The 21,762-nt window shown below is 34.5% G+C and overlaps 1 protein-coding gene across 2 annotated transcripts in view; it reads left to right on the forward strand.

Moving 5' to 3' along the window:
- Window positions 1-21,762, forward strand: part of adam9a (ADAM metallopeptidase domain 9a) — a 58,457-nt gene that overhangs the window by 16,891 nt on the left and 19,804 nt on the right. For both annotated transcript variants that reach the window (XM_073818871.1, XM_073818870.1), the window contains exons 4-7: window positions 7,730-7,808; window positions 17,596-17,672; window positions 18,934-19,156; window positions 20,675-20,740. In XM_073818871.1, the coding sequence (XP_073674972.1) occupies window positions 7,730-7,808; window positions 17,596-17,672; window positions 18,934-19,156; window positions 20,675-20,740 (445 nt within the window). The remainder of the gene's footprint in view (window positions 1-7,729; window positions 7,809-17,595; window positions 17,673-18,933; window positions 19,157-20,674; window positions 20,741-21,762) is intronic.

Genomic DNA, 21,762 nt, shown 5'->3' on the forward strand with positions numbered 1-21,762 from the left:
AGTAAATGGATTTTCCCTCGATATTCTAATTTTGTGGCACATACCTGTAGTTTCTGAGATGTGACACATTTTTCAGGAAATAATGTGGGGTGGAAACTAATTTTACTTATCTTCTTGGTAATTTAGTTTATGATATTATTATATCTTTTGACATTTGAACAAAAACATTGCTGTTAATAATGCTGCTCATATTTGAAGTGTTTTTTTAAATAATGCTAAAACATGCTAGCAATGTGCTAAACAACACGTTTAACATTTTAACAACATGATAAACATGCTAAAACATGCTAGCCACATGTTAACAACATGTTAATCATGCTAGAAACATGCTAGCAACATGTCAGCAGTAAAACATGTTAAAACATGCTAAAACATCCTAGCAGTGTTAAATCATGTTAAAACACATTAGTAAATTGTGTTAAAACATGTAAACAGCAATGTTACAAAATGTTAAATAAAAAAAACAATGTTAAATCATGCTTAAAATCATGCTAGCAGCATGTTAGCAGTAAAACATGTAAAATGTGCTATCAGTGTGTTAAATCATGTTAAAACATACTAGCAATGTGTTGAATTATGCTAACATGTTAAACATGCTAACAATGTGTTAATAATGCTAAAACAATCAACATGTTAACCATGCTAAAACATGCTAGCCGTGTGTAAAATCATATTAAAACATGTTACTATTTAGTTGAATTATGTTAAAACGTGTGTTAAATCCAGTTAAAAACATGCTAAGCAACATGCTAACAGTAAAACATGTTAAAACATGCTAGCAGCGTGCTAAATAATGTTAAAATCATGTTAGCAACATGTTAATAACATGGCAATGTTAATCATGTTAGCAAAGTGCTAACAACATGCTAGCTACAAACATGTTAACAGTAAAACATGTTAAAACATGGTGAACATGCTAATGTTGAGTAATAAGCTAAATCATGTTAAAACATACTAGCAATATGGTAAATAATGTTTAAATCATGTTAGCAACATGTTAATAAACATGGTAATATTAATCGTGTTAGCAAAGTGCTAACAACATGCTAGCTACAAACATGTTAACAGTAAAACATGGTAAACATGCTAATGTTGAGTAATAAGCTAAATCATGTCATGTCTAAATCAACAATGTGGTAAATCATGTTAAAACCATATTAGCATGTTAATCATGTTAGAAACATGTTAACAGTAAAACATGGTAAACATGCTAACAATGTGTTAAATAATGTTAACAGTGTGTTAAATCATGTAAACAATATGCTAGAAACATGCTAGCAACATGTTAATCATGTTAAAAACATGCTAACAATGGTTTAAAGCATGTTAGCAATGTGTTAAATAATGTTACAACATACTAACAGTGTTAAACTGTTAAAACATGCTAGCAAAGTGTTAAATCATGCTAACAACATGTTGAAACATGCTAACAGTGTTAAATCATGTAAACAATATGCTAGAAACATGCTAGCAACATGTTAATCATGCTAACGACATGTTAATCATGTTAAAAACATGTTAACAATGTGTTAAATATGCTAGCAATGGGTTAAATAATGTTAAAACATACTAACAGTGTTAAACCAGGTTAAAACATGTTAGCAATGTGCTAACAACATGTTAATCATGTTAACAGTGTCATGTTAAAAACATGTTAGCAATGTGTAAAACATGCTAGCAATGGGTTAAAAAATGCTAAAACATACTAGCAGTGCTAAATCATGTTAAAACATGCAAAGTGTGTGTGTGGCTCATGAAACAATATGCCAGAAACATGCAACATGTTAATAATGCTAAAAACATGCTACCAACATGTTAACAACGTTAATCATGCTAGAAACATGTTAACATGTTTATCATGCTAGAAACATGCTAGCAATGTGTAACATGATAAACATGTTAGAAACATGATTGGTGACATTCTTATAATGTTGAAAACATGTTAGCAATGTGTTAACGTGAATCAATTTAACATTATAGCAATGTTAATCATGTTAGCAAAGTGCTAACAACACGCTAATCATAAAACATGATTAGCAACATTTTAATAATGTTGAAAACATGCTAACAAAATGTTAGTCATGCTAACAACATGCCAATCATGCTAGTAAATATTACTAATAATGATAAACATGTTAGAAACATGATTAGCAACATGCTAATCACAATAAAAACATGCTAGTAACATGTCAACAACATGGTAATCATGATAGAAACCTGTTAGCAACATGTTAATCATATTAAAAACATGCTAATCAATTTAACAACATGCTAGCAATATATTAATATTAGAACAATTAGAACATAGAACTATTTAGAAATTAAGTTGGATGAAAGCAGCCAATCTTTTTAGTTCAGATGTAAGATTATTCTTCCAGAATGGCAACTTTATTTCAAATTATGTAATCATAAGTAAGAGTTTCTCTGTTGTTCTTTTCTCTCCATGTGGCTGTAATCCCTCACAGCTGCCTTACAGCAAAAACAACACCCCACCTACCCAGCCCTCCATTTATACCTCCATATACACAGAGGGAGAGATTACCAGAGAGACAGAGAGTGCATGTTGAATGGGCCGCTAGCCACAGTGATACTCTAACACAGACACACACCCATATTAACCAAACCCACAAGAGCTGCTGGCTCAGAAACACATGCACGAGTTGCAGACAGATTGGATCTGGACAGATCTTTCCTTTGCTTTCCATCCGCTCTCCTCTGCTCTCATTTCGTCTCTGTGAGGGGATGCAGAATAAACAGCGTTCGCTGATTGAACGTTGTTTATTTGCATATGCCATCTGCATTGTTTTAGTACACAATTCACCGGCGGAATTATGCAAAACTGCATCGCTCTGCCACTGCAATCAAGCCACCTGAACGTGTCTCTCTTTATTAAGTTTGTTTACCGCCTGCATTCTGTGGGCGCTGAAAGCGGAACGTAAAATGTAAATGTAAAACCTGGCTGAACTGCATTGTAGGAGATTGGTGAATATGACGCAGGATTTTGTGCTGAAATATTTTCACACAATATTATTTCATAATCCTCTCTCTTTCTCAGAGCTACACACACTCCTTCACTCCCTTCACTTCCTCTCAGCTCTCTTTCCTGCTGCTGTTTGTGACTGAAGGTCACAGGGTTATGAAACTACTAAATATTTGTCTGCTAGGATCATAGGATTGAGTGATATAACGGTAGACATGATTAACCAGGAAAAATTGTTCAACTGGTAGAGATTTTCGACCATTGTCTCTATTAGGGCTGTGCAATTAATTGAAATTCAGTTTCGATTTCAGCTTCAAACAATCATGAAAATACAGTAATTGATAAAACAATTATTGCGCCCCATTCCGCCCCCTTACCAGTGGCGCGCTTTCGCTCCTCCATAAAAGCCTAATTTCACATGCAAATCAGCAAAATCACGTAACGTGACTTTCATAAAATGGGATGTGTTTAATTTGTTAATGTTTCTTTGATGTTGTGTTTTTAAAAGCGAGAATGAGATCTTGAGCTGTTCTGTGTAAGCGCTCAGAGACGGAGCACAACACAGACATGTAAAGTTATCTTTTAGCTAAACGGTCAAATACACGCAAAAATATTTCAAAATGAGGCGCTTGGTGATTATTCATGTAAACCCTTGTCAGTTATAGTGCCCTCCACTAATATTGGCACCCTTAGTAAATATGAGCAAAGGTGACTGAAAATATATCTTCATTGTTTATGCTTTAGATCTTTAATTCGAAAAATTCACAAAATTCTAACCTTTCATTGAAGTAAAACGATGGAAAATGGGGGGGGAATCTCATTATGAAATAAATGAGGATAAATAAGGCTGAGAAAAAAGAAAGTGGCTGTAAAAAAAGAGCTAAAGCATTGAAATCCCCATTCCCACCATCAGGGCAATAATTAAAAAGTTCCAGTCAACTAAAGATGTTACAAATCTGCCTAGAAGAGGATGTGTGTCTATATCATCCTAATGCACGATAAGGAGGAGAGTTTGAGTGGCCAAAGACTCTCCAAGGATCACAGTTGGAGAATTGCAGAGAATTGTTGAGTCTTGGGGTCAGAGAGCCTAATATAAAGTGATCAAACAGCCCCTACATCACCACATGTGTTTCCAGAGGGTTTTTTTTTTCTTTAAGAAAAATCCTCCTGGCTCACCCAAAAACAAACTTCAGCATATTCACTTGTCAGACATGATTGGAACTTCAAACAGGACTGGCTTCTATGGTCAGATGAAACTAAAAATGAGCTTTTTGGCAGCTAACCCTCCAGATGGTTTTGGTGCAGACAGGGATAAAAAAGTACCCCATGTCCACGGTTAAAAATACTGCTGGGTCTTTAATGTTGTGGACCTATTTTTCTGCCGGAGGTCCTGGACATCTTGTTTAGATACATGGCTTCATGGATTCTATCAAATACCAGCAGATAAAAAATCAAAACCTGACTGCCTCTGTTAGAAATCTTGTAATGGGACATGGTTGCATCTTCCAGAAGGACGATGATCCAAAACAAACATCAAAATCAACACAAAAATTGTGTCACTGAGCACAGAATGAAGCTTCTGCCATGGCCATCCCAGTTCCCTGACCTGAACCCTGTATAGAAACTGAAGAGAAGAAGCACCAACATGAAGCTGGGAAGAGAGAGATTCTGTATGAAGGAATGGCCTCTGATCTCTTGTCAGGTGTTCTCCAAACTCATTAGACATTGTTGGAGAAAACTCAGAACTGTTATCTTGGGAAAATAATTGGGTGCCAATAATAGTGGCCAACGTGAACTAGAGAAAAACATTTATTTCATAATGAGATTTCACCCCTAGGTTCTATCGTTTTACTTCAATGACAGGTTAGAATTTTGTGAATTTTTTGAATGAAAGATCAAAAGGATAAACTATGCAGATTTATTTCCACATCCACCTTTGCTCATATTTACCAAGGGTGCCAATATTAGTGGAGGGGACTGTGCGAATGAAAATACGTGTGTAACAGTATATTGGATCTGTGTGGCTTTTAAAGGGGCAACAAATAATATTCCTTCTGTAGTCTCTGTGCTCAATATTAATAAAACGTAAAAATACAAAGAGAAAAATCACTCACTGCTCTTTGAATGAAGGACTTTTGTAGTTTTAATAAGAAACATGAAGCAAGAAGCGTGTTTAATTATTACAATGAAGATGCAGTTTTATTTTACATTCAAATAATTACATTCAATTTTTGTAGTATTGTTAGACTACTTTAGACTTGCATAGAAGTATTCAGTATTATTATTTATTTTTTAAAGCACTTTTTTTTTTCATTTGTATCTTTTTTTTTTCTGTTGCATTGCTATCTGTAAATTAATCACTAATATAAAGTTTTGGACCCAGTCATAATCGTGTTAAATAATCGTGAATACAATATTGACCAAAATAATCATGATTATGATTTTTGCCAAAATCGAGCAGCCCTAGTCTCAATATCACGGTTACACACTCATGAGACGCTGCTGTGCTATGTGACCAAAAAGTGTTTAATTTGTATGCAATTTTTAAGCATTGCAGTTTAAAACCAAGTGATTTTAAGTTGTTGAAATGCAGTCACCAGAGAAGTGAACTATTTCTCTATATTCTATATGCACACTGTTTCTGAGAGTGTACGTAAAGAAGATGTTTTGAGGGTTTTTTGTCACTTTATAGGGCTTGAACGGTTAAATATACACACTTGCATGTGTCAAAAATGTAAACAATAATTTAGTGAAAACACACAGCTGAGGAAGAAAACACACGTGTAACAGTATAGTGGACCCGGGCAACTCTTAAAGTGACAGCAGTCTAATATTTCTGCTGTGTGTCATTCATGTTAATTAAACAACAAAAGAGAGAAAATCTCTCACTGCTCTTGACTAAATCACTTTTATAACTTAAAGTTTATTCTAACATGGCAATGCATCTGTGTATAAGACAAGGTTGAAAATGAAATGATTGATCCAGTGTGGAAGAACTTGACTGGTCTGCAGAAAGCCAAGTCCTAATCCCAGTTGAACACCTCTGGTGTGACTTCAAATGCAGACCTTGAGCCAAAAACTCATCACCAAACACCAATGACTTATGGGTACAGTCATTTCAGACACTTCCAAAACTGTTGCAACAGAGATGGAAATACAATTTTTAAATAGATGAATCATGTTTTCATCTTTGTTACCACAGTTTTGGAAATGCCCTTTTCTGTTCTAAAGAAGGGACACCCCGTTCTTTAGAACAGAAAAGGCCATTTCCAAACCAAAGAAGGGGGTGTCCCAATACTCTTGTCCATAGTGTATGTCATTGGTGTTTGGTGATGAGTTTATGGCTCAGACCTTGAGTTTATGGCTCATGGTCTGCATTTAAAGTCACACCATGTTTTGTTTAACTTTTACTTAAAAAAAAAAAAAAATCCAAAATATATTTTTAAAAACAACAAGTCTTAGGGGTAAGTTTAGGGGTTAGGGTTCGGGACAGCCACCTACCAATTGAAAGTAATCACTGATGATTTTATATATGTTAAGCTTACTGATATTTTAAATATTAGTGTGGGTTTCAATAGATAATCTGTAAGAATGGCTCATATATTGTTACCATGAAATAAAATTACTTATATTGTGATATAAGATATTGGTCATATCATCCACCCCTAATCACATCCATTATGAGACATTATAAAGCATCAGGATCAATACAGTGAAAACGGTAATATCGTGAAAACGTATTGTAGTTAAATATATTTTAAAATGTAATTTATTCAAATTACTTCAGTCTTCAGTGTCACATGATCCTTCAGAAATCATTCTGAAATTCTGATTTGCTGCTCAAGAAACACATTAAATTCTTGTTTAATATTGACTAAACAACATTTAATTCAAATGTCCACTTAAGCTTTAATATTTGCCCATTTCTTTATTACAGAAATGCTGCAGCCACTTTCATTTTTTTTGAATATGTGGACATCAAAATGTGAGGGTTTAAACTTTTATTTTGAAATTGCGATGAACAGTTAGCCTATTGAGAAAGATATTGATGCATTCTCCTGTGTTTGCAAAGGTTTATAAATTATTTACCTTACAAATCTGATGAAATGGTGCATGCTGCATTCCCAGATGAACGTTATAATAAACCCAAACTCACAGCAATATGCAAAGATGGAGTTTGAGTTAAACTCCACACATGTGAAATGATAACAGTTTGTGTGGAGTAGCATTTACTGTGAACGGAGCCGCTCTGAGAGGCATGTTTATTTATTTCAGGTTTATTTGACAGGGACAATGCACATCTATAATACATAAATGTAAAAAAAAATATATATATATATATATATATATATATATATATATATATATATATGTATGTATATGTATGTATATGTAACCTACACATATAAATATTTAAAGCGCATTTATTAAACCTGTGTCGCATATGTTTATTTAATTAAATCGTAGTGTTTGTGAATTAACATTTTTTGTGAATAAATATTTTATTATGATTTTTAAATGGGCTTAATATACCGAGCAGCCTCGGAAAACAGTCTAATAATGCGTTTCATGGATTCTTGTCGTGGATTACGCCACTTCTGGTATTTTGATGGTTACTCGACACAGGCAAAATGCATTCAAGGATTTTTTATAATCAAGTACTCAAATTGAATCAAGGAATCGTGACATCCCTAGTAAGATGCAAAACTGAATGAATCCTAACATAGTTGTGTTTATTTTTTTCCTCAGACTGCTTCTTCCAGAGGATTTCACTGTGTACTCTTATGCCAAAGATGGCTCGCTGGTCACCGAGAGACCAAACATGATGGTAAGTCAGTAAACACTTACAAAAACTGAATTAATGTTTTTGCCCACATTTTTCCCAGTTGGCAGTAAAATGACATCACACCAGCACCTGGTTTCTATGAAACAAGGGACAGCTGTAACGCCATTTTAGCACATCTTTTCTAATCTTTAACAAGTCACCTTGCTGTCAGATGTGTCAGATCTCTGTCAGATGCTTTACACTCTTTTTACTGAATGTCGACGCAGCATCACCCTCAGCCTGTGCTAAGAGTTTGAGGATTGGTTTATTTATATTTGGCTTAATGCAGAGCTCAGACACACAGGATGTGACTGCAGGCACACAAATACTGTCGTTTAGACCAAGAACACACAAACCAGTTATTTTTTACATTTTAAACAGCTGCTTGCACACCACAAAAACTAAACCTACCACTGCTCTTGCCTCACAAGCTGTATGGGATTTTCACCTTGTTAGCGGTGTTTCTATGCACAGAATGGCACAGGTGAACAGCTGGCGTGTATCATCATGTGGTGTCGTCTGCTGTTGTAATTGTTGATGCGATTTCCTCAGGGCCCCGACCAACACTCACACAGCTTCTGATGCCAAGAGCAGTGGAGCAGTTCTGGGAAGAGCTGCATTACTCACACTAACTGGAATCCAATTTTACACGAGTATAAGAAGTAATGAAGGCACAAAACTTCATATAAAAAGAACCTAGAAAGAGCTGTATGGAAATAGTGGAAGGATAGTTAGAAGTACATTCCCAGTGAAGTTCTTCACATACAGAGATGAATGTCTGCTGAGAGATGTAATTTGAGTCAGCGGCCCTGACCTGAATGAAGTCACTCAGTGTTTGCTACATGCCATAGAGATTTCTCATGCTTTCTTTCATTGCACCGCCTCGCTGTCTCAGTTCACCTACTGTGGATTGAGTAAGAGTGTCAGATGGCAGCAGCCCATCCTGCAGTCTGTGTTGCTTCATGTTGTATTTAGATGCACAACAACTTTTGGAAGTTGTGGTAGTCTTACTGTAAGTGATTTTTTTGCACAGTGTGCTTAAAGGGGTCATCGGATGCAAAATTCACTTTTACTTGTTGTTTGAAATTAAATGTGTCTTTGGCACCCTATATTGATAAAAGTCCACCCAGTGTCTTTTTTTAAAATCCCCATAAAGTCTAAACACTTTCTCAGATCAAGCCATTCACACATTCTTGGCAGAGTCCACCATTGTTTCGATGCCGGAGCATGAGTAGATAATAATGTCTCCTAAGCGACTGAGATGTTTTGTTATTGGCTGTAATAATGAACAGCAGTCGTCAATTACTCCCGACATACACTACTAGTCAAAAGTTTGGACACACTTCCCCGTCAAAGAGAATGGGGAAGTGTGTCCAAACTTTTGACTGGTAGTGTATGAGCCACTGAAGATGCAGAGAATTACTTTTGTTTTTGATGGGAATGCGCCCCACAATCTACCAAAATGCGTCTATATCTGGGCTAAAAATTTGTGATTTAGCTTCACCTACAGAAGAAGTGAGTATGTTTTTTATAGGGCTGTCAGTCGATTACATTTTTAAATCTAATTAAGTACATTATGTGTCGATTAATTAATCTAATTAATCGCAAATTAGATTTGGCTGTGAAATTACCCGCAAAAGATTATTTAAAGCCATTATTGTGTTAAATGAGAAAGTATCATGTAGACATTACAAATAGTAGCTTTCGAGATAAATATTTTATTTAATTCAACATAAAATTTATTACACAAACATTTAGGCTGCAACGGCCTAACAGGCCAGCAGGTGCCGGTAAATGTCTATATAATTCATTCGATTTGTTCAAACTGCTGATTTATTCAGGAATGAAGGGAGTAAAAAGGGAGTTGTTTTACACTACCGTTGAGAAATTTTAACCAAAGTATGTTAAAGTTCCATTAAGACTCTAAAGAAGTATATTAACTTGTGGAAAATGTGCATCTGATGACCCCTTTAACACACACACCGAAACATGTCATATACAGTACAGTCGCCCCAGAAAAGGATTTGAACTTTAATACCACACATAAAAATATCTGAATATCATTAAACTAGTTTTCTAAATATCAAACCAGGTGACATCTAAAAAAAAAGCTTCTGCTCAAATTCAGTTTATCACATTAACTATGAACACGAGGCACTAATGTTTCACAACCATAAAGTGTCCATAACCATAACACATTTTTCTATGAGCTGTTGAGAAGTTAAGAAGAAGAATGGACTTAATTTAAAAATTCTGGCTGATAAACTGATAATTATTTTTACATTTTGGCAGATAACCAATAAATAAAATTAATAATTTTAAATGCTACAAGTTAATTTAGGCATCACAACATTTTAATATATTAAAAAAAATCATACATTTAACAATGTTATTAAATTATTAGTGTTATAAATGAGTACTTAAAAGGAATAGTTCAGCCAAAAATGAAAATTACACCATTATTTATTCACCCTCAAGACTTTGTTCTTTCCGATGAATATAATCAGAGTTGATTAGACAGTCAGAGTTGACTGTTGAGATCCAATAGTCCAATGAAGTGCATCCATCCATCATAAAAAGTACTCCACATGGCTCCAGGGGGGTTAATAAAGGCCTTTATTAACCATCCAGAGTTGCGTGGAGTACTTTTTATGACGGATGGATGCACTTTCTTTGACTTCAAAATCTCAACACCCATCCACTGTCACTATAAAGCTTGGAAGAGCCAGGACATCTTTTAATGTAAACTCCGATTGTATTTGTCTGAAAGAAGAAAGTCATATACACCTAGGATGGCTTGAGGGTGAGTAAATCATGGGGTAATTTTCATTTTTAGGTGAACTATCCCTTTAAGTATTGGATGGGGTCACATGTAATTTAAAAGTAAAATAAGTAGAAATAAGTATGCACACTAAAATATCTAATATTGCATAATGATAGATTAAAATAAATTTTAAAAGTCAATTTGAAAGTTTAAGATAAATTTAAAAGTCTACTATAGCCCATATAAACATTGTGACATTGTGACATTCATGCAAACTGTTGCTTAAATACTCAGCCACTGAGTGTGTTTCTTTTTATCTCAACAAGTCAAACATATCTATCTTGTTAAATCTCAAATTGAAAGGGTTTATCTGTATCTGTGTTTGTATCAGTTATGAGTTGCTGTTATTGCTTTGAGTGCTGTAATACAAAGAAAAGACTTGAATACATTTGCATATTGTTTTAGATTAAACTGTTTTGCATCAGGGCATAATTTAAAACTGAATATTTTAGGATCTTGTAAAAATAGCTTGTCAGTGAAAAAAGGGACAGTTTTACCTCTTGTAAACTGATGCAGTGTGCACAATAGCAAAATGGGTGGTTTTCTGGTGTCAGGGTAGGTTTTATCAGAGAGAAAATGCTGGGCCGTGTCACTGCCGTATGCATGATGGGAAATAGTTCAGCAAATTATTGTCATCGCACTGGTTTAAAAATAGCTCAGCTTTATTTTGCATCTATTGTACCCTCTCTATGTAACAAGGGGGGCAAAACACGAGCGTGCACACACTCATACACAAAGGCAGCATGTCTAAACAGAACAAAAAGCCAAATTGTGTTTAATAAGTGTCAAAATTGGCATCTCTTTTGAAGACTTGCTGTTAACTTTGAAGCATAGTGAAATTTACAGATTTTTTACCAACGATCCCTCGTTATTACAAAATGTGTACAGTACAGTTCACTGTCTTGTCTGTGGATATCAAGCTCAAAGTAAAGTCCAGGTTTTGTCTTCCCAGTTGTATTTCACATTTAATCGATGAACTTCAACATTTGTAATTTAATCCTGTATTAAACCATTTGTTAAGAGAAAGAAATCTTAATTTTACCCACTTGGGATTTGCGTAAAACCTTTTGGGTGCAGTCTAAAAAGCCTTGTAGTTGGATTTTCAGTGAAATGCTGATCTGAGACTGTAGTGATGTGAAAGTCTGATGACACAGTTCCTTGTTCCAGAACAGGAAACAGCTGCACAGTGATTATTGCCTCCTCATGCGCATTACAGCTTTCCTCCCCATGTGGATGTCAGGTGCGCCAGACAAAATATTTTAAGCAATGTTGAGGCCTTGTCTTTTTTTTTTTGGTCAGAAAAAGCAAAAAAAAAAAAAAAAAGCACTGTAGGTGAAGTGTGTAAATTCTACGCCACCAACGTGAAATACACAAGAATGACCCAAACAAATGACTTGGTTTGATTGCACCACAGAGACACAATGTTTAAACTTTTCTGAGAAATTAACCATAGAATGATTTATTAGCAGATGTTTCTGTTTATTAAACAAGGTGTAAGGATTTCAAACAATGAAAAAACTAAATGCAACACTTTAAATGATGCAGGAAGGTGTAAATATGGGCTTTGTTGTCTCATATCTCGAAAATGTGTTTATTTTGAACATACAATTCAAGTGTAGTGGTCAATTTCATCTGTTTTCTATTCTAACAGCTAGACATTTTTTGTGCAATAACCTGAAGAGACCCTCTGCCAACAGGAAAGAGCACAAGAGTGAATTTGCAAGATCATTTTAAAAAATTGTTTTGCTGCCTCGAGACCCTTGTGATAAAGAAATACACTTAAGCATATTTTTGAAAAGAGCATTTATTATGGAAATAATATGCTTTAAAAGAATACTTAACTGTAATGTTTTGGACATTTAATTGCAGTTAAATGAAAATGTATTATAGTTCAGATTCATAGTAAATGCACCTGAATTTTAGTGCTTTTTGACATCTTTAAGTGTAATTTCATAAATAATTGTATTAGACTGACAAATATTCATAGTAAACTAAAATATATACTTTAATGCCATTTCTAATGAAACTTGTATGCAGTGTATTTACATTTGTAATGATGAAGCTGCTATTTAGTACTCTTAAACTATATTAACTTTAATATCAAATAACACACAAAAGCTAAAATTATAAAGTAAGTGTACTTCTTTAAAGCATGACAATAGATTCTTAAAACATAATGGTTTAAAATATACTTTAATTTGACATTAAAGAATCTCTTTAAAGAATCTCTTTATAATCTGAAGAACCTTAATTCACCACAAAGAACCTTTTGTGAAACAGAAAGGTTCTTCAGATGTTAAAGGTTCTTAATGAAACCATTTAGACAAAAAAGGTTCTTCCAAGGCACCGTAAAGCACCTTTATTTTTAAGAGTGTAGTGAAAAAATAATAGATTTAAAATGCATTTATTTTATACTAAGTATAGTTCGAGTCTTTTAACATATTTACTGACATGTCACTCGAGACTTACTGATATAAAAATTGTAATAAAACTTTACTTGGAGTGCTACTTGTGCACAATGCACATTTCACATTTAAATGTAAAATACTTAAAGTGTAGTCAAAGTATACTTGCAATAGTATACTTCAGCACTACTTCCACACAATTAAAGTGCATTAAAGGAGTAGTTCACTTTCAGAATAAAAATTTACAGATAATGTCCTCACCCCCTTGTCATCCAAGATGTTCATGTCTTTCTTTCTTCAGTTGTAAGGAAATTATGTTTTTTGAGCAAAACATTTCAGGATTTCTCTCCATATAGTGGACTTCTATGGTGCCCCCAAGTTTGAACTTTCAAAAATAAAGCTTCAAATGGCTGTAAACCATCACAGTCGAGGAAAAAAGGGTCTTATCTAGCAAAACGATCATTTGTTTTAGAAAATAACCAATCGTTTTGCTAGATTAAGACCCTTCTTTCTCAGCTGTGATCATTTAGAGCCCTTTGAAACTGCATTTAAACTGCATTTTGGAAGTTCAAATTTGAGTCCATTATATGGAGAGCAATCCTGAAATGTTTTATGTTTTAAGTTTTAAGAATAAAAGTTTAAAGAATTAAAGTGTACATTTAATTCAAAAGGAGATATAGAGAGTTTAGAAGAGAAGAAACATCCGTTCAGAAAGCAGTGGCTGGGAATCAGTGGGTCAGCTGACCCTCACTCGTGTATGATGTCCGGTGGGATTTCTACAGGATGTGTTTTCTTATTCCCATTACATCAGACACACACCATTAGTCAATAAAACTTGCTGTTTAAAAGCCTCCATCCTGGATTAAATTAGACATTCCGTATTAGCAAAGATATTAGGGTAACCAGCTCTATAATGTAGACTCGTTTTTCTCTCTCAAATCAACACATACAAGAGAGTAGACACATCTACTGTTTAACTCGAATCACTTTTATGGCATTAGACTGGGAAACAAAGCAATGAGTCATAGTGATGTAGATAACAACACTCCCACTAAATGAAAGCAATGGGAATCGACATCCCATCCCTAAAAACTAGTTACAAATCATGACTACAGATACTATGCGACTCCAGTAACTCCAGAATAGCATGTTAAGCATTATCATTACAAAAACTACATTTTGTACTTTATGAAGAAAATGTGAGTTGTGAATTTCCTTCACAAAATTTCTAAATCAACTAACAAAAATTGTTTGTAATAGTTGTAGTTTCTGTTATGCTGCTCATGATTTGAGGTATCATTTATGAGTTTAGTACAAACAGACATGTACAGTAATACTCAAAATTAGGAGTTTGTTCATATGGCTAATCCTAAAAATAACAGTATTACTAGTGGTGCTTGTCTTGTAAGGGTTTGTCCAGAGGTTAAATAGCTCCGGAAAACTGTGATACAACAGTTGTGTCAGCAGATGGTTTTATCAAGCCTTTCTGCTCTTGTTTTTCTGAAATAGTGATTCATTAGAGCAACTCAATATCTGATGACACAAACTGATTCATCCGGTCTGCTGAGAGCTTGTTTTCCCGGGCACACACTCAGAAACACACACACTCAAACACACAACCCACCATCACACATTGTTGTACATACAGTCAAGCCCGAAATTATTCATACCCCTGGCAAATTCTGACTTAAAGTTACTTTTATTCAACCAGCAAGTTTTTTTTTGTTTTTTGTTTTTTGATTAGAAATGACACAGACGTCTCCCAGAAGATAATAAGACAATGTACAAGAGGCATCACTGTGGAAAAATGATTACTCATTTTTTATTTACATTTGAACAAAAAGTGGCATGTCCAAAATTATTCACACCCCTCTCGATAATCAACAGAAAAGCCTTTATTGGCTATTACAGCAATCAAACACTTCCTATAATTGCTAACTAGCTTTTTGCATGTCTTCACTGGTATTTTTGCCCATTCATCTTTAACGATGAGCTCCAACTCTTTCAGGTTGGAGGATCTCCTTGCCATCACCCTGATCTTTAGCTCCTTCCACAGATTCTCAATTGGATTTAAGTCAGGACTCTGGCTGGGCCACTGCAAAACATTAATGTTTTTGTCTGCTAACCATTTCTTCACCACTTTTGCTGTGTGCTTTGGGTTGTTGTTGTGCTGAAATGTCCACTGGTGCCCAAGGCCAAGTTTCTCTGCAGACTGCCTGATGTTGTTGTTAAGAATTTTGATGTATTGCTCCTTTTTCAGGGTGCCGTTTACTGTGATTAGGTTCCCTGGTCCACCGGCTGAAAAACACCCCCAAAACATTCATTTCCCACCACCATGTTTGACAGTGGGGATGGTGTTCCCAGTGTTGAAGGCTTCTCCTTTTTTACGTCAAATGAAGGCTACATCACTGTGGCCAAACAATTCAATTTTGTTTCATCTGATCATAAAACAGAAGACCAGAAGTCTTCTTCTTTGTCCAGATGAGCATTTGCAAAGGCCAAGCGGGCTTTTGTGTGCCTTATCTGGAGAAGTGCTGTCCTCCTTGGTCTGCGTCCGTGGAACCCAGCGGTGTGCAGTGTCCGTTGGACTGTCTGCCTTGAGATGTTGCCACCAGCAGATCCCAGATTCATCAGGATGGCCTTGGTGGTGATCCTTGGATTCTTTTTTGCCTCTCTTACTATTCTCCTGGCCAGCACAGGTGTCACTTTTGGCTTCCGACCACGTCCTCTGAGATTTTTCACAGTGCGGAACGTCTTGTATTTTTTTTATAATAATTTGCACTGTAGCCACTGGAACTTCAAAACATTTAGATATGGTCTTATAGCCCTTTCCTGACTTGTGAGCAGCCACAATGCGCAGCCGCAGGTCCTCAGTTTGCTCCTTTGTCTTAGCCATGACTGTCCACAAACCAACAGCAGAGAGCTTCTGTTTTTCACCTGTTGAGTTGATTAAAACAGCTGTTCCCAATGAATCAGGGTAATTAGGATGCTTTAGAACAGCTTGGACTATTTGGAATGGTATAGAACTTTGGATTTTGTAAATAAAATGTAAATAAAAGCTGAGAAATATTTTTTTCAACAATGATGCCTCTTGTACATCATCTTATTATCTTTTGGGAGAAGCCTCTGTCATTTCCGGTCAAAAAAACTTGCTGGTTGAATAAAAGTAACTTTAAGTCAGAATTTGCCAGGGGTATGAATAATTTCGGGCTTGACTGTATATATACATGCTAATGTATGTTATGCTGTTTGAAAATGATAATTATTAATGACAAAGAGGCTGTGAAAGCTAAATTTAAGTGTCAAGGCTCTTGAAATCCCTGTAAATCAGCTTGACTCAGTATTAACAGAGCCCTTCAGTGCAGGACAGTGTCTAACGTATGGTTCACATGCTTATATAATCTGATTTGTTACAGGTGGGACAGTGAATGTAGCTCTTTCACATATGAACTACAGCAGTGGTTCGCAACCTTTTTGACTCCAAGGCCCCTCACAACAAAATCCAAAATGAAAAAATTAGAGATTAAGGTTTTTAAGTTTTACTTGCATTTCTAGCATTTTTAGAGCTTGGTTAACAGTAGTAACTTAACAGATATACACTGCCAGTAAGACTGATCCCAAATGTTTTTTAAGGAAGTCTCTTACGCTCATCAAGACTGCATTTATTTGATCAAAATACAGAAATGTTATTACAATATAAAATAATGGTTTCTGTTTTAATATACATTAAAAAAAATGTTTTTCTTGTGATCAAAGCTGAATTTTCATTAGCCATTACTCGGTCTTCAGTGTCACATGACCCTTCAGAAATCATTCTAATATGCTGGTTTATTATTAGAATTATCTATGTTGGCAACGAATATTTTTTGGAACCTGTGATACTTTTTTCAGGATTCTTTGACGAATAAAAGGTCAAAAAGAACACTATTATTTAAAATAGAAATATTTTCTAACAATATTAATATTTGCTATCACTTTTTATCAATTTAACACATCCTTGCTGAATAAAAGTTATAATATCAAAAAAAAAAAAATATATATATATATTAAGCAATACAACTGTTTCCAGTGCTGATAATAACAATAACAATATTTTACAACGTAGTAATATTTCACAATATTACTTTTTCAGTAATTTTGATCAAATAAATGCAGCCTTGATGAGCATTAGAAACTTAGAAAATTTATATATATATAATTAATTTACATGACTTTTTCAGGTCTAGAAATCACATTTTTTCAAAATTGTGTGAATCCTGGTTATTCAAAGAAAAACTGTTGCTTAGTGGTTGAATTAAAATACTAAGTAGTTGTTTTGTCTTATATTAAATGCTTATTTTGTCTTATTTTAAAACAATCTGATGTTAATGACTCTTTGAGAACTATTGTTCTACAGTAAAACTGTCAGAGCCAAGTGTCTTGTTCCTGATAATCAAGCATCTTTTATGTTTTAATGACAAGAATGCTGATGGTTGTTAGTCAAGGTTTTGAAATTATAAATTTTTTTTTGTCTTGGTGGTATTTATTGTGGCTTCTTTTAATGTATATTTCTCTCTTTCAGGGTCATTGTCATTACAGTGGTTACATAGAGGATGTGGAGGGCTCTTCTGCAGCACTCAGCCTGTGCTCTGGGTTAAGGTGAGATTACACAAGCTTTAAAAGGATAGAGGGCTGAAATGTTACTTTAGGAACAGACTATAAAGCTTTTACAGCTGCAGACACGCTTTAAAATTTACTTCATTGTCTTACATTCCCTGCCTATTTTGTTTAATAAATTATTTTTCGTTTTTGCTGATTTATCCAAGGCCACACAGGCAGTGAAAAAATATAAATCTCATAATAATAATCTGCTTTTCACAATAGATAATGGATCAAATTAAGGGGATAGTTCACCCAAAAATGAAAATTCTGTTAGTAATTACCCACGTCATACCAAATCTGTGAGTCTGTTCATCTTCAGAACACAAATTAAGATATTTTGGTGAAATCCGAGAGCTTTCTGACCCTGCATAGACAACGACGCAACTAACACATTCAAGGCCCAGAAAGGTAGTTAGGATATAATTAAAATAGTTCATGTGACATCAGTGGTTCATCCATAATTTTAAGAAACTACGAGAATACTTTTTTGTTGAATGCACATGCGCAACATCCTATTGCTTCTTTACAGGAAACAGAAATTATTAGTTCATCCCTCGTATCTTCGGGTATGGGTTGGAGTTGTTCATTCATCCTGTGACAGCCCCATAGACGCTATGCAGTCTGTACAGGAAGGAGAAATGATTAGTTCACCTCTCAGGTCTGAGTCGTTTGTTCTTTTGTGATGTAATGTGACAGCAGTATTGGATACAGAAATGAGTTAAAGGGTTAGTTCACCCCAAAATTAAAATTAGACAATTATTCAAACACTGTCAAGACATCCTAGGTGTTTATGAGTTCCTTCTTTCAGACGAATCAGAGTCATATTAAAAAATGTCCTGGCTCTTTCAAGTTTTATCATGGCAATTGGCAGGTGTTTCTCTTCAACAAAAAGTATTCTTGTAGCTTCATAGCAGTAAGGTTGAACCACTGATGTCACATGGACTATTTTATCAATGTCCTTACTATCTTTCTGGGCCTTGAAGCCTCAGAAAGTGCTCAGATTTCATCAAACGTATCTTAATTTGTCTTCCGAAGATGAGCAAAGGTATTACAGGTTTGGAACGACATGAGGGTGAGTAACTAATGACACAATTTTTCTTTTTTGGTTTAACTATCCCTGTAAGTCATTCAAGTCACTGTTTTGGTTGGAAATATGTAACGTTATTTGCAGTTAAATGCAATTTTATCTTTATATTCGGCATGAAATAAAAATTGACCCTATTTTCAAAATGCATTATGTGATGTTTATGTACCTTAGGGGTGTTATCCACACGGAGGGCACCAGTTTTGGTATTGAACCATTGGAAGGTTCCACCAGCGATGAGCACTTGGTGTATCGTTTGGAGGATGTCAAGACAGAACCTCTTAGCTGTGGGACGCCTCACGTTCATAACCATGATGACGAATCTTCACCAAGGCAACCTACAGACAACCATGTCCACAACATCACATTTGGTCAAGCTGGCAGCCGTCTAATCAGGGTGAGTCACTCCAAATCCCAATAATGACATGAGCAATTTAACACATGCTTTAGAACACGGCTAATGAACTGTGAATGCTGGAAAAGAAAATGTATATGGGCACTGAAGTGTGTTGCAGTAGTGTGTTTGTGCATGATGATACCAGTCAAAAGTTTTTGAACAGTAAGATTTTTAATGTTTTTTTTTTTAAAGATGTTTCTTCTGCTCACCAAGCCTGCAATTATTTGATCCAAAGTACAGCAACGTAAAAATGTGAAATATTTTTACTATTTAATATAACTGCTTTCTATTGTAATATATTTTAAACTGTAATTTATTCCTGTGATCAAAGCAAAATTTTCAGCATCGTTACTCCAGTCTTCAGTGTCACATGATCCTTTAGAATTCTCATATGCTGATTTGTTGTTCAAGATTTGTTTTTATTATTATTATTATTATTATTATTATTATTATTATTATTATTATTATCAATATTTAAAACAGTAGATTTTTCAGGATTTATTTATGAATAGAAATATCCAAAAAAGCTTTTTAAACATTATACACTGTACCATTCAAAAGCTTGGAGTCAGTATAATTTTTTTGGAAAGAAATTTGCTAAATTCAAAACTGATAAAGATATTTATAATGTTACAAAAGGTTTCTATTGAAGATAAATGCTGTTTCTCTGAACTTTTGCTTTCATCAGAGAAATTTAAAAAATTGTACTCAGCTGTTTTTATAATAATAATAATAATAATAATAATAATAATAACAATAAATGTTTTTGAGCAGCAAATCAGAATATTAGAATGATTTCTGAAGGATCGTGACTGGAGTAATAATGCTCAAATTTAGCTTTGAAATCACAGGAACAAATTACACTTCAAAATATATTCAATTAGAAAATAGTTATTTTAAATTGTAAAAATATTTCACAATTGTACTGTTTTTGCTGTACTTTGGATCAAATAAACACTGGCTTGGTGAGCAAAAGAGACTTCTTTAAAAAAACAATAAAAAAATTTGTGGTGTATATGTTAAGTTTTAAGCATTTTTAAAGGTTCTACACCGACATGACTAGATTTCTTACTGTATTTCTGAATATTCTAAAACAGTGTTTTAACAATAAGAATGTTTTTAGACAATAATAATAATTTGTTTTGTTTTTAGGACAGTGATATAAAAGGAACACAATTTCTGCACTTTTTATGATAAAGACACACATTACATTTTGCCATCATGTTGTCCTCATAATATTATGCATATTTTTTCTCACACAGTATACAGTAAATAAGCGTAAGTGACAAGTCTGCCTTATATTTTAGCAATTGGATGCCTTGACAAGTTTTAAAACTCTTAGGCTAAGCCACAGTCATTTTAAAGTAGTTTAATTCTGTATTTATCTGCCTTCAGTTAGGCTGTATTACTTTGTTAAAATTAATTCTAATAATTTAATTTGTCAAATCATAATGGTAGCAATGCTTGTGTTGGCAAACACAGCTGAAAATAAAACTAAATGCCTGTCTGTCCAAACAGAAAAAGAGAGCAGTGCTGCACCAGACGCACTACGTGGAACTGCTAATGGTGGTGGATCATGAGAGAGTAAGTTATGCAAATCTTGCAGCATCTTCTCTTTTCCAATTGTCCGATGAGATGTTGCACCCAGGGAAATAGAGACAGAGCGCATTGCTTGTTTACTGTACACTTTGTAACATAGCAGCTTTTAGACATTGTTCTGATTTTTGTTGTAAGTCAGAAATGATAAGGAGACAGCTTCCCGCAATACAAAGTCAATGGAGGTGCTCTGTCTCTATAGCTCTTAAAGGGGTAGTTCACTTCCAGAACAAAAATTTACAGATAATTTACTCACCCCCTTGTCATTCAAGATGTCCATGTCTTTCTTTCTTTAGTTGTAAAGAAATCATGTTTTTTGAGGAAAACATATCAGGATTTCTCTCCATATAGTGGACTTCAATGGTGCCCGCGAGTTTGAACTTCCAAAACGCAGTTCAAATGCAGCCTCAAAGGGCTCTTAAATTACTTATCTAGTAAAACGATCAGTTATTTTCTAAAAAAAAAAAAAAAATGACAATTTATGTACTTTTTAACCTCAAATGCTCATCTTGTCTAGCTCTGCGTGTACTCTGTGTATATCGGTTTAAGGCAGTTAGGGTATGTCGAAAAACTTTCATCTCATTTTCAAAATCACTTCAAAATCATCCTACATCATTGTTTTACCTTTTTTTTGTAAAGGGCGTTTGACCTTCTTTGAACGTTCACTTGTTGTAAACACTGGGTTGGTACTTCTGCACTGATGTAGGACGATTTTGAAGTTTGAGGAGAAAATGAGATGGGAGTATTTTGACATACCCTAACTGTATTGAACAGGAGTTCACAAAGTTCACGCAGAGCTAGACAAGATTGAGGTTAAAAAGTATGTAAATTGTAATTTTTTTTAGATAATGACTGATCGTTTTGCAAGATAAGACACTTCTTCCTTGGCTGGGACAAAGTCGAAGAGGCAGAAACCAAACAGGGAGAAGCCATAGAACAAGTAGAAGTCGAAGGAGATGGTGAAAATGTCGAAGAGGCAGAAGCCATAGAAACCATAGAAGAGAAACCTA

This window comes from Garra rufa, chromosome 15 (genome assembly GCF_049309525.1).
Source record: "Garra rufa chromosome 15, GarRuf1.0, whole genome shotgun sequence".
Lineage (NCBI taxonomy): Eukaryota > Metazoa > Chordata > Actinopteri > Cypriniformes > Cyprinidae > Garra > Garra rufa.